General features: G+C 40.9%; 1 protein-coding gene across 3 annotated transcripts in view; it reads right to left on the bottom strand.

The window, feature by feature from the left end:
* Positions 1–3,000: 3,000 nt before the first annotated feature.
* Positions 3,001–13,404, bottom strand: part of LOC145999664 (vitamin D3 receptor B-like) — a 153,532-nt gene continuing 143,128 nt past the window's right edge. For all 3 annotated transcript variants that reach the window (XM_083136794.1, XM_083136796.1, XM_083136797.1), the window contains one exon: positions 3,001–6,026. In XM_083136794.1, the coding sequence (XP_082992920.1) occupies positions 4,042–6,026 (1,985 nt within the window). In that variant the 3' untranslated portion in view covers positions 3,001–4,041. The remainder of the gene's footprint in view (positions 6,027–13,404) is intronic.

Raw genomic sequence — 13,404 nt, 5'->3', positions numbered from 1 at the left:
CAAGCTAGCAAACTTACAATACACTTGCAAGAAAAACACCAGCAATGACAATGTCAATAATATCTGTTACTATGGTTACTATGAACCAAAATTCATGGCTCTCTAGACATTAAACAAAATAACATCAACAGGAATTGAAAATCAATAAATTAAAACGAAATTGCATGAAATTGATTTTGAGCCTACTAGGTGTTCCAAATAAGTAAATACGAGTAGATAAATACATAAATAATAAACGGAAAAAGTATGGAAAATGTTCAATAATGAATGTTCAGTTGTTCAATACTTAACTGAGAGCGTAATTCATAAGTAATTCCAATTCAGATGTCAAATATTAAGGTGTCCGGTTTTTTTTGTCCAGCAGTATATTTAGACGAGAAACTCTTCGCTTGGGTGAAAATAACATTGGAATTAGTATATGTATAGCTGTAATTAATTTTTCTTCTTTAACAGGATTAAATATCTTGAACAGTAAGTTGTAATCGTTGAAAGTTGTCTCAAAACACTCTTTCCCATTCATGGACAAATTGATTAATCATTTTGTGTTGTATCTGCAGTGAATAATACGTGATAAATGCATTCTAAAAATGTATGTTATGATCGTGTACCTCGAGGTCGATCGCATTGGATATTTTAATAAAGTATTAATTTACACTTACCACCTTGTTACTCATTAAAACCACCACCTTGTTACTCATTAAAACCAACTTCTGCCTGAAGGTTAGACAGCAACTTACTGAGAAATTCATGTTAGACGGATTGATTGAGTTGGTGTTTTAAGTCCACTTTATGCACAGTAAGACTAATCGGGAATGGACCTACAATTTAAAGTGGGATCCACTGAGAAATTCATTTTCAAGGGTTCTACCTCCTTACTTTTTCTCTGATAAGAGATGAGGCCCCCACGAATAAAATCCTGGTCTGTGCATCGCGCTCCAATGTGGAGCTTAGGGCAACCAAATGACGACCAAAATTCTGTAAGGACACATCCTTACTGCGACCGAAAAATGGCAGTAAACAACCCGTTAATTCGAGAATGTGCAACGAATGAAACATTGATCAGCCAGTCTCTGATTAGCAGTCATGGAGAACGAAGCAAAAACGCTTATAATTGCTTTAATTATGCATCGACTGTTAGCAAACAGACGTTGATAAAATATGACACGTGTCTGTGACTGCATGTGACTCTCAGCCACCTCTCGCCAATTTCAAATGTGTGATTATAGTTTTATGAGCTAGGCGTTGTGAGAGGTAAAGTAGCTCAAAAACTCTAGAGCAAAACAGAGTGAATTTTGCAGTAGGTTGGGTTATGAGTAAATCTAAATTAAGATATTGATAGACAAGCGATGCATGTTAAGTATGACTGCAAATCACTAACCTGTGACTTTTGTAGGCCTTCCCGATAGTGTGTGGTAATGTACTAACCTTGCAATCATGTTTCGATATCAGGTGGAGGGACAGCGGTTTGGATCCCACTTTAACTGTAGGACCAGTCTCTATTAGCATATCTAGGCTACCAAAAAATAAAACCTGTGACGTTTGCAATAATACTGTAGCGTAGCATAGTTATATTGCTATTTTGACGCCTGTAGATTTTTTTAAGTAACACCCTTTATTAATTAAAAATTGTAATGTTGTTAGGGCATATATTTTAGCATGGAAAATTTAGATCGTAAGTACATATACACTGATGATTTTTTGGTAATACAATTCTAGCTCTATATAATGCAGGATTATCTGGAAATATAACTGATAGTATACACAGTACAATTAAATTGATTCATTTTAAAATTATGGGTGCGTCAGCACTTAGGCTATTTTGCACTTGTCACATCATACCATAACTAAAGTGTACGCGTGTCTGACGACTAAAATATTATTCCTTGTGTTAACAGCTAAGGCTGTAAAGGAGCACTCAGCACTATAAGGACAAAACACAGGACAACACACACACAGTCCTACAAAGGATTATACTGGCCGTAGGTCCATCCTTGCTGATAGTAGGAGTCAAGGACGTATTTAGGGGGGTCAAGGGGGTCAGGACCCCCCGAAAGGATTACCAAGTACTTAAATTAAATGATGAAAATATGCTTGTTTATCATTTCTTGTATAATCGATGGTTATTAATTTTCTCTGAGCAAGGCAAGGATTATACTGAGATCATACTGCTTTGAAGGACAGAAAGGACATATGTAGCGCTCCGGACCCCACACCCCCCACCCGAGAGACTTATCAAGTACTAAAGTTAAAAATGAAAATATGCTTGTTTAACATTTGTTGTATAATCGGTGGTTATTAATTGCCTCTGAACGTATTGAAAGTCAAGGATTATATTGAGATCATGCAGCTTTGAATGACATTAAAAAGATTTATACACACTACTACTCATAATAATGTGCATAAAATATTAATCAGAAACTTTTCTTTTCTCCAACTGGATCTAACATTGTTCTTGTTATTCAGTAAATATTCAATTCTTCATGTATTTGGCATTAATTTTATTGCCAGAGCACTTGTTTTTATATAAATTATTCCGATCTTAACTACAGGTAAGCTACATAATGAATATGCGCTGTTATATCTTTATTCTTATACCGTCTCTTTACCTATTCATGTATACAATATTAATTTTTATGTTGTAATTAGTATTCATTTGACTTAATGCAATTATTTCAATTGAACATTATGATTATTGAGACACTTGGTTCGGACCCAACCCCCCCCCCCCCGAAACATATTTCTAAATACGTACCTGGCAGGAGTGTATCAAGTTTCACGTCTATTTTCTGATGCTTATACGCATATTTGCTTTAATTTTGTTATTATGCCACTTTTGGATAATCGCGAAAATGGAGATGAATGGTGATATAATTCAATTTATGAAGAGATTCCCACAAAGAACATCCACGGAATTCGAACCTGGGACCGTTGGCATCGTAGCAAGCTGCGCTAACCACTCCGCCACGGAGGTCAGTTCATACACATAATAAATTACACAAATAACATTTAATAATTTAATTCTGGCATAAAATGTAACATCTGTATTTTCTTCCATATAACAATTCGTAGAGGTACAGTACATTACTCACTTCCCCACACCCACTCACTCTATGTCTCAAGTCCAACTGACATCAAACAACACATTTGTTTTCCTCTCCAAAAATATACAGGTAATTTTTTTCTCAACCATTTAACAATGCTCTTAAAACGTGCATTTTTTTGGTCACACTTGTGCACAAGGAAAAAAACAGCAAATTGATTTTAACAGCTACCACAAAAATATAGTACTTTCGGCGTCTCTAATGCTAAGTTTCCTCTGAGTCAAATCACATAATTTCTCTCCCTCCTTTCCTTGTATTCGGAACAGGCACTTTCATAGCAACCTCGTGAACTCAGGATATACACAGTGAGCTTCAACACAAAACGGATGCATAACAACATAATCACTAACATATATATATATGGAGCAACATTCATAGAATCTACCATACTTATATATATATATATTTAAAAAGAGGATCTAACAACAATAACAAGCACCTTTGAAAGATACGACGAAGCGATTAAACATTGGGAAACAAAACAGCCAAGAAGAAAATTTACATCCAAATCAAACACTCCATACACATGCAGAGACTCCTGAAATTAAGAGCGAAAACAAACGAATACAGGTCGCAAGGAATGACGGGTAAAACTAGCATTCATGCTGTTTCTATGAACCAACACTGTTCCCATTATTGGTACACATTTACATGTGAAAGGACGTACTTCTGTATTATTAAAAATAATATTTGTACACTTCTTATCGTCTTTTTTGTGAGCTTGCCTCAGCAATCAGTCATATACACCAGTGAGCAAGAGCATCAGCCTCGTCAAGTTTTTTGAAACTAAATAATAAAAAAAAGCTCTTTCAGTCAAGGGTCTTTCTATTCACAACAAAAAAATGTGGAAACAAAGCGACTAGTTTGGAAGGGGAAAATGTATCACTATTCACCACTGACGCGTTTGTTGACCCGTTTGTTTGTTGAGGAACAGACTGAGTTAACTTGAAGTGCTCGGGTTCTCCCGGCCGCAGTTGCTGTTGTCGAAGAAATGTTGATCCCTGTTCATGAACTCAAACTCCGGAACCAAATCCTCGGATGACACTGAGAAGTACGCGCTGGAATTCGAACCAGATCTCTCGGCGGCTTCCACATTCGCAGCGAGACCGTCCAGCTGCACATTGTCCAGAGGCATGTGGAAGTCTCCGTCCAAGGGAAAGCTGGGACACGTCGTCTCGTTCGAGCCTTCTCTCATGGGGATGGTCGCTTCGTTCGGGGGCATGCTACCCGTTGTTCCTCCAGACCCGACCCAGTTGGAGTAGTACTCTGGTTCACACAGTTTCTGCTGGAACTCTTGCACTAGGTCCGGCCCCAGTATTTTCTTCACGGCGAGCAGTTGGTCCATGTTGTTCGACTGCGTGAGGTACTCTACCATGCTCCGAAATTGTTGCGGCTGAAAGCAGTCGAACTCTGTTCCTGATAGGTCTACAAGTGAGGTGCTCTGCTGGCCGGTCTCTGCAGCGTCGCTCGACACGTGATTCAAAGAGGGTGGTGATGTGTTGGGTAGGGACGAGGTGATTACCGGAAATGGTTGCGCACAGTTCTGCGAGCCTGATGGATACACTCCCGTTGGCCAGTTGTGACTGGGGCTGTCAGAGAGTGCGGACGCATTCTCATTGAAGAAGTTGCCGACATCGGAAGAAGGCTCCGGGAAATCCTGGGACATGCTTGTGGCCGAAGCGTCCACCTCCTGGTTGGGATCACATTTCAGGGTCATGTTGTACAACAGCTGCTGCATCTGCTGGGCATCCTCTTCGGCCAGCTTCAGGTTCTGCTCAGTGTGAAGGTCATTGAGCTCCCTGAGATCTGCCATTCTTGTCAAGAGCTTAGCGAAGAGGAGACATGAGTTGTCCGGATGGTATCTCCAGTCCATATACTTCCTGAGCAGATGCAGGTATCTTTCTTGAGCAGCCTGGACGTTCTTCTGAGCCATCACTCCTGGTCTCTCAGCATTAAAAAGAGCTATGAGCAACAGGAGAGCCATGGTGGGTTCATCGAGCCGCATGTCTTGCACTCCGTTCACGAACCTCATGTGCATCTCGAACAAGTCTTCTGAAATTAGCTGCTTCATCTCGTCAGTGCTAACCTTTGGACAGAACTTGTACAACTCCTCATCAGTCTTGGGCCAACGGTTGTTCCTGGGATCGAACCCGAGAGCGGATCGAATCACGCACATTTCCATGGACGACCCCTTCAGCAGTATCTCCTGGTCGCAGGGAGGTAATTCGGTAAATTCCCTGAACATGCGCGAGAAGCAGACGAACCTCTTCACCATGTTGCTGAAGATTTCTACCATGTCGAGCTTCGAACGCCAGCCGTTATCTTCCAGGACGTGGTTACTAAACGGGGTGCTCTTCATCGCTCCCCTGTACTGTATCACAACGTTCTCGATCGCGGTAATCTCATCATCGGCCAGGTACTTGGGCAGATCGCTAACATCCGGTTCGAAAGGAGTCGGCACCTTCTTCCTCTCTACTTGCTTCCCGTCTTCGTCACGTTCATGCGCATGCTTCTTCTTCTCCAAACTAGCCTTGTACTTCTCCTGCTTCTCCTTCTCGGTCATCACCCACGTGGTCTCCATGCCAATGCGAAGACACTTCTGGAAACGACATTGCTGGCAATTCTTTCTTGACGCAATGCTTATGGTGCACTTCCCTTCGTATGGACACTGGAAACCTTTGAAGGCGTCGTTGTGGACCGACCTCCTGAAGAAGGCCTTGCAGCTATGGCAGGAGAGGCCTCCGAAGTGAAGGCTCTTGGCGACGTCCCCACAAACGCCACAGATTTCCGCATTCTTCTTCCTCCGTCTCCTGACCACTGGCTTTGTCTCCTTGTTGTTTGTCGATTCAGACGAACTGTTCTCTCCAGATGGTGGCATGGCGGATGCAGAATCTCCACTACCCTCAAGGAAAGGTTCGATCATATCTGAAAATACACAAAAAATTGGAAATCGTTAGACGTTGTAAATAGTTGTAAATAACTGACATAACAAATACAGATCTGATTTCGTGCATACCGAAAGTAGAGGCTGTATTGTCTTTAAGAAGTTTAGCATACAATGGTTCTGTTATGAGTTCTCTTGTCTATACCTTTTTTCTCAAGGAAATTTGAGCCAGTCCTATTCACAAAAGGCACTTGTAATAGAAGTACAGCGTGTTCCGTTCAAACCTCCCACATTTCAATTCACCATTGCTAAAAGGTTATGAAACATGATGGAACGCGAGTGGTACTACACGAAAGAGAAACACAAAGAATTTTATTGCATGACCTCAAAGTTCACAGTTCTCTCACTATGCAGCGCCACAATCGCATAAAGCACAATGGCGACTCCACAGCAGCGCGCACAATCTGTATTCTGGTATGCAGAGACCAAATCAATCACTAAAGTGCAAAGACATTACCGGAGAGAATATGGAGGTGATGGGAAAACCATTATGGCATGGCGTGCGAAGTTCTTGGTGACAAAGTGTTAATAAGCAATCCGGAGGTACTCAGATTTGATATTATTCGTGCTACAAACGGTGCACGCATAGAGGTGTATTGGTGTATTCGTGTTTAGTGATTCATTCAATAAAATTCCTTGAGTTTGTCTTTCGTCTAGTACCACTGGCATTCCATTGTTTCATAACCTTTTAGCAATAATGAATTGAAATGTGGGAGGTTTGAACGGAACACCCTGCATTTCTTATTAGGCTTAAAGTTTCAATTTACTATAAGCTTTATCATCTTTCCTTTAGCTCCTCTATTTCTATGTAAATAGTTTTTGAAGACATTTTTAATTATTTTCTTTTTTTTCAAATACAAGCATACAGGCTTATCGGAACCACCCCCGTGGGAATGTAATCCACGTTTACAATAATGTGGAAAAATGTAAAACCTTGTAATCAAGGGTTGCAAATTCTATTTTCTGTTTAGGCACACAACGTTGTTTCCGTGGTACGGATCCCATTTCAAACTGGGGGTTCAGTTCCGATTAACCTATTCCACCCTAAAATGGACTTTAAGTAAGCTTTCGTACCATCTGTGCATACAGTAAATTAACACAGTTAAACGTGTAATTTTGGTTTCTTTGAAATGAACGTGTCATCTAAATTGATGCAATTTTATTGTATGACAGGGAACAACAGCTGATATATTTTATGCACTTCTGTGTGTATTTTGGTGCACCTAAAAGGCATCATTAACAATTTATGCATATTACCACAAATTGATTGATTTAGTTTTATTTTACTTCGCGTTTTGTGCCTCTTGGCTAATTTGCGAAGATGGGGATGAGTGATGAAATTGAGGAATGGACATTCACAAACAACCAAGCCCGAGCGGGATTCGAAACCGGGACCCTTGGCATCGCAGCGCGATGTTCTAACCATTCGGCCACAGGGTCCGGCATATTACCACAGGTAAACGCAGATGTTGAACTCAGGGAAGAAAATCTCTGCGCTGAACTCCTACTGGGAATTACTCTCTTGAAGAAGTTCAAAATAACCCACTGAGAGGCACCACCTACACTCTTGCTATCACTTGTAATTATAATGATTGATAATAGATGGCACAACTAAAAATTTCAAACTTGTGCCGTGGATGGATAAACACAACGTCACCAGGACCAGTGCCCCGGATTTATGGAGATTGGCAACGAAAGTTTCTCCTGAGGAGCCTATAAACGTTTACCTGTGATATCACAGTGTTACTTCAGTCAACATATTTCAATCAATGGTCTGGCTAAGCGTGACGTCAACAGATACAATATCCCGGATGTATGTCTCCAAACAAATTTTCATGCGGGAAGATGTGTACCTGGATATTTTACTTGTTCCTCACAGATAACAGGTTAGTGAAGAATAACGTAAGAAAATCGGGTAGTTTTTCAGGAAACACGTCAATAATTTCCTACAGGAACATCGACAGAGTCTTTACACTGATATAGAACAGACATCAGTATTTCGTTTCTTAACTTCACAGTAACAAACGATAACCTTCTACGATCAGTTTTCACTACGTATTTTTTTTAAAACATGGGCTAAAACCGCCAATGTTCCGAGGTCTTCAATTTCTTATGCATTTCCTAAAAAAATACTGGATTTTCTTACGTTATTTCCTAATTAACCCCTCATCTGTAAGTAAATATCAAAATATCTTTGTATTCAGCAGAATCTAAACCTTACCCTGATGTGCGATACGCTTCACTATTTTGCTTGCTAACTGCTGTCACTGTAACTAAAGTTATCCCTTTCCGATACATTTTCTGTGCAAAAAGATAGGAGCAATCGGGTTGAAAGTTATTTTTGTACATACGGGACATCGGCTGGTAGTGACGTCAGCGCTTAATCAGTCCATTCACAAATTTTGTGTTCTTGGGTAGGGCCGTCACCGAAAATCTCTAGTATAGCAGTTATGCTGTCGCCTTGCAATGAAGAAAGGGTTCCAGGCTGAATTCTAATAGATTCACATTGCTCAGAGGTTTCGTATCGTACTTTAAATTATAAGTCCGTTTCGATTAGCCTTATGAACATAAAGTGAAATTTAAGCCGACATTTATGATTTACGAGGGTTACAGGCTTACAGCAATAGTCATGGCAACTATTTTCCCCCGCTATAATGCGGGCCAGGCAAGAAATTTTAAAATACAGTGGAGACCCCGTCACATGCAATAGCCCAGTCTATTTGGCTGCACTTTTTGACACGGTGCAGTGCAGATGTATCCAGTGTCAGGGTGGTGCAAGAGTGGTGCATGGAAATGTTGAACCAACTAGACGGAAAGAGGTGTTCAAGTTCAGAAGATTCAACAAATGCCTGTCTGCTGCTTTAAACGGTCATTTGATTAGTTAGTACTCACCACGTGACCATACACCACAAATACACTGACCCAGAACGGGGTGCAGACACCAAATACGCTACTTGACTCCAAATGAACGAACTAGACGACATGGTGTTGCACCGTGGAACCAACTTCGGTGCAAAGATATTCAAAGCGAGTCTAAAAGCGGAGCGAACTAGATGGGGCTAATGTATTGTGACGCCACCAGATGGCAGTGGCTGCCAAGGCATTGAACTGAGGGAAGTGGGAAGTCAGTGCGTGTTTGACAGTCGTGCAGGATGAATGTGACCCGGTGTGAACAGCGTTCTTATGTGAAAATAGCAGTTCTCCGTGGAAGGAAGGCGAGAGAATGTCACAATGAGCTTGTGGAAGCCTTAGGAAATTATGCTCTACCATACCGAACAGTTGCGAGGTGGGCAGCGGAATAGAAGCAACTGCCGACATGCAACGTTCAGGACAACCTGTGACTGCGCGTATTTTGTCTTTTTCTCTATCCCGACACATGTTGCCATGACTTTTTGCTGTAGCCCTCGTATTTCCCATGAAGATAAGCAAACATTTATTGTGTTCATGCCAGTAAAACTTACAGAATCTATGCAATAAATAAAATGCCTTATCTACAAAGAAGCAAAACATAACAAGGTACAAACATATATTGATGCACTGGCCTTATGACCTTGGCCCCATCTAGTTCACTGCACCGTTGGACTCTCTTTGCACTCACGTGTCTAGTTGGTTACAAAGTGCAACACCAAGTCGTCTACTTCGCTGATTTGGTATCGTGTAGTGGATTTCGTGTCAGCACCGTTTGCACCACGTTCTGGAGCGGTGTAGAGTGTGGTGTGAGATATTGTGATACGCGACAAGCAATCAACTGAACGTTGAAAGCCGTAGTTAGTCATATCTTTGATTGAACACGATTTCCTTGCACTAGCCTGCCACTGGGATGCACCTGCACTGCATCGAGTGTCAAAAATTTTAGCGAAGTACAAGGGGCTCTTGTTATGGATTCGCATGAGAAGGTTTGCTAGAAGAAACGAAGTTCCTTCACAGAAATTTCTATATACGAGGGTCACACCAAAAGTAATGAGCATTAACTTTCTGCAGGCAAATCTCTAACTGCATACGAATGAGCATTGTGTTGTCGGTGACGCCATCTGTTGTGTGTGCTTGAATGTTGTAAGGCACTTGTCAAGTATTACTCCTAACGAAACTTCCGACAACGTGCTGTTATTGAAATTTCGTTAAAGAGAAAATTCCGCTGTAGAAATTCATCAGAGACAATGTGCCTATGGAAATGTGTGTATGGATGCTATCAGTGTTAGAGGTGAAATATTTTAAAGATGGGAACACGAGCATCCAAGAACAGCCTCGTACCGTTGCCCTCAAACAGCATCAACTAAACGTATCAAGGAGGAAATCATTCAAGAAGACAGACGCGTGTCTGTGGATGAAATAACGAGAACAAAGGCACTACCGAAGCTTAAGCTACAGGGAAATTTGAGGTTGTTGGGTCCATCGCTAATTGGCCACAAATTGGATTGATTTGGTGTTTTAAGTCCACTTTATGCACAGTAAGGCTAATCAGGACTGGACCTACAGTTTAAAGTGGGATCCGAACCACTTGTGCCTCCACCGGGTATCGAACCCGGGACCCCTTGATTACAAGGCGACGACGCTACCACTGCGCCATTGGGGAGGCCAATTGGCCACAAAGTTAAGCGCGAAACCAGCGCCAATGAACAGCTTCAGAGATATCGAATCAAAGGAGATGAAGGATCAAATGCGAGGCCAACGTTATGAGACGATGGAGGCAATTCAGGAAGCAGTGTGCCAGTGTATTCGACAGGCTCGAACGGAGTTCCACCGCAGGGATGAACTAAAACTTCCAGAATGGTGGGCAAAATGTGTAAAAGAAGTGGGGTTTATGTGGAAAAGCACATAAGTCAGTACATTAGAATTAAGTACTTGGCTTTTCTATTACTTTTGGTATGATCCTCGTATTCCAGCTGATTTTCTGGTGTAAGGGGCGACCTTCCGGTGAGGCACTCAAAAGCCAACCCACTTCCACGTATTACACACCGGTAAGTGTTCCTTGCATGCCAACGCTGCTCTGGCGTCTCGACCTACGACCAGTATATCCTTTGTAGGACAGTGTGCTGTCCTGTGTTTGTCCTTCTTTCCCTCTCCTTGGTAGAGGATAGAGAGAGAGAGAGAAAAGAAATAGCCAGAGAGAGAGAGAGAGAGAGAGAGAGGGGGGGGGGAGGGAAACCACCCCAGAGAGAGAGAAAGATACAAAGATAACTTTTCTTCTTTTTCTATCTCTCTCCCTCTCTTTCTTCGACTTTATGTCGAAATGTGGGTTGAACCCAGAAAACTGCGGGCTGACACTGCGCGTCAGTGAGTGCGGTGTTGCCACGTTCACCTTCACTCCGTTGAATAAAATTTTGTACAAAATAGGTTTAGCAATATGATGCAAAGAGCTTCGAAACAAGACCAATATTCTATTTGGACGGTTAAAGTTGCAGTGGTGTAAGTCACTTTTCTTTTAAAAAAACAGAGTCTGACTCACAGCACTTTGCTGATCAACACAACAGCTGTTTCCTTTATCACTAGACCTTAAACTGTCATCTGTTGACAGTTGAATGAATCTCTGACTTACTTCACGTTTTCTGTTAACAGATTGACTTATATAGATCTGGTTTCTGTGTCTAAGTATTTTTTCTTACAAAGTGACTTACACCACTGTAACTTTAACCCTTCCAATACTAAGAAAAAGTTGTTTCACAAAATTGATGATACCTGTTTTTTGACGAATTTTAATAATCTGAAAAGTAAAGAATTGTGTATAAATCCTTTCTGCCTGCACCGTACTATCATTTCATCACGATCGGACCACCCATTTTTATTTATAGAATTTCAAATAGAGCGAACCTTTGCAAAACTAAAATAACCGGCACTTTTTTTGTCCACACGACGTTAAAACATAGAAAGCATACTGGAAAAATATTTGGTTAGCATAGATTGTCGCAGAATTGAATAACCTAAATTTTGTAACTCGTTTTTATGTAGTTGAACTTGTTAAATTTTAATTGCAGTCCAAACTCGAGTATCTATAATTTTTAATCCGACAGTAGGCTTCATCGTCAGCTGCAATGCTGTAGAATAAAACACTATTATTATTCAGAGTTCTTCTTCTTTTTTTATTCCAACTGGTCATAAAGGATATCTTCCCCTTTCTCTGTCACTAACCGCATTGTACTGCATTTAAGGAAGAGGTGTGAATAATACAATAATCCTTCTTTGTAATATTCCCCATAAAACACCCGAAACCCCAACGTGACACCATTCTTCAGTGATTGGGCTAAGGAGAGAGAAATTTAGTTAAATTTCCAGTGGTAGCGTCGTCGGCTTGTAATCAAGAGGTCCTGGGTTCGATTCCCGGTGGAGGCACATAGTGGTTCGGAACCAACTTTACACTGTAGGTACAGTCCCGATTAGCCTTACTGTACATAAAGTGGACTTAAAACATCAAATCAATCAATCAATTCAGTTAAATTTCAATTCTAACGGAAACAATACACACATTTATAACTTTGAGAGTTGATTTCTAATTCATCATCTAAGCAAATTTCAACTTATAGACCACTAAACTCATGGTCATACGCTAAGTTTATGAATTATTATAATATTTATAGAATGACATCCTTACAATATATGCATATGAATATATTCTAGATCAGTGCATAATAATTTCCTACAATTAACAATACGTGAACAAGTCAAAGCAGTACATAGCACCTCTCTCCATGTTCCTAAACTGTTAATGTCAACAAAACGAGAGTTAAGGGGTGATTGCGTTTGATAAGATGTGCGCTTTTCGGTTGGAGGTTTATCTCTCGGCAAGTTCATTTAGGTCACAATTGCATCACTCCGTCTTGAGTTTGTTTGTTTGAGTTGGTGTTTTAAGTCCATTTTATGCACAATAAGGCTAATTGGGACTGGACCTTCAGTTTAAAGTGGGATCTGAACCACTATGTGCCTCCACCGGGTATTGAACCAAGGACATCTTGATTACAAGGCGACGACGCCACCACTGCGCCATCGGGAAGACCCCTCACTCCGTCTTGCATCATTACAAAAACAAAATACGTATATATGCGATGCAAGAAGTACATCAATGGCCTACAGTAAACTCTTTTTCTGCAGTGCATATTATATAGCGGTGGCCTAACATTCGTATTTTCTACAATGCAAAAGAAAAGTGGTGGTTTTGCGTTTGTACATTCTGTACTACAAAGACCACGGTTGTGGAAGTCTGGAACACGTTTGTATTTTCCGAAATACAAAGAGCACAGTGGTGGATCACGTTCGTACTTTCAACAATACAAAGAGCACGGTGGTGGAAGACGTTTGTACCTTTCGTTCTGCGAAGTGCTAAGTGGTAGTATGATGTTTGTACTTTGTACAATGCGAAGAACACAG

This window comes from Lepisma saccharinum, chromosome 15 (genome assembly GCF_977018435.1).
Source record: "Lepisma saccharinum chromosome 15, izLepSacc3.1, whole genome shotgun sequence".
Lineage (NCBI taxonomy): Eukaryota > Metazoa > Arthropoda > Insecta > Zygentoma > Lepismatidae > Lepisma > Lepisma saccharinum.
This window is presented reverse-complemented; position numbering and strand designations above follow the sequence as displayed.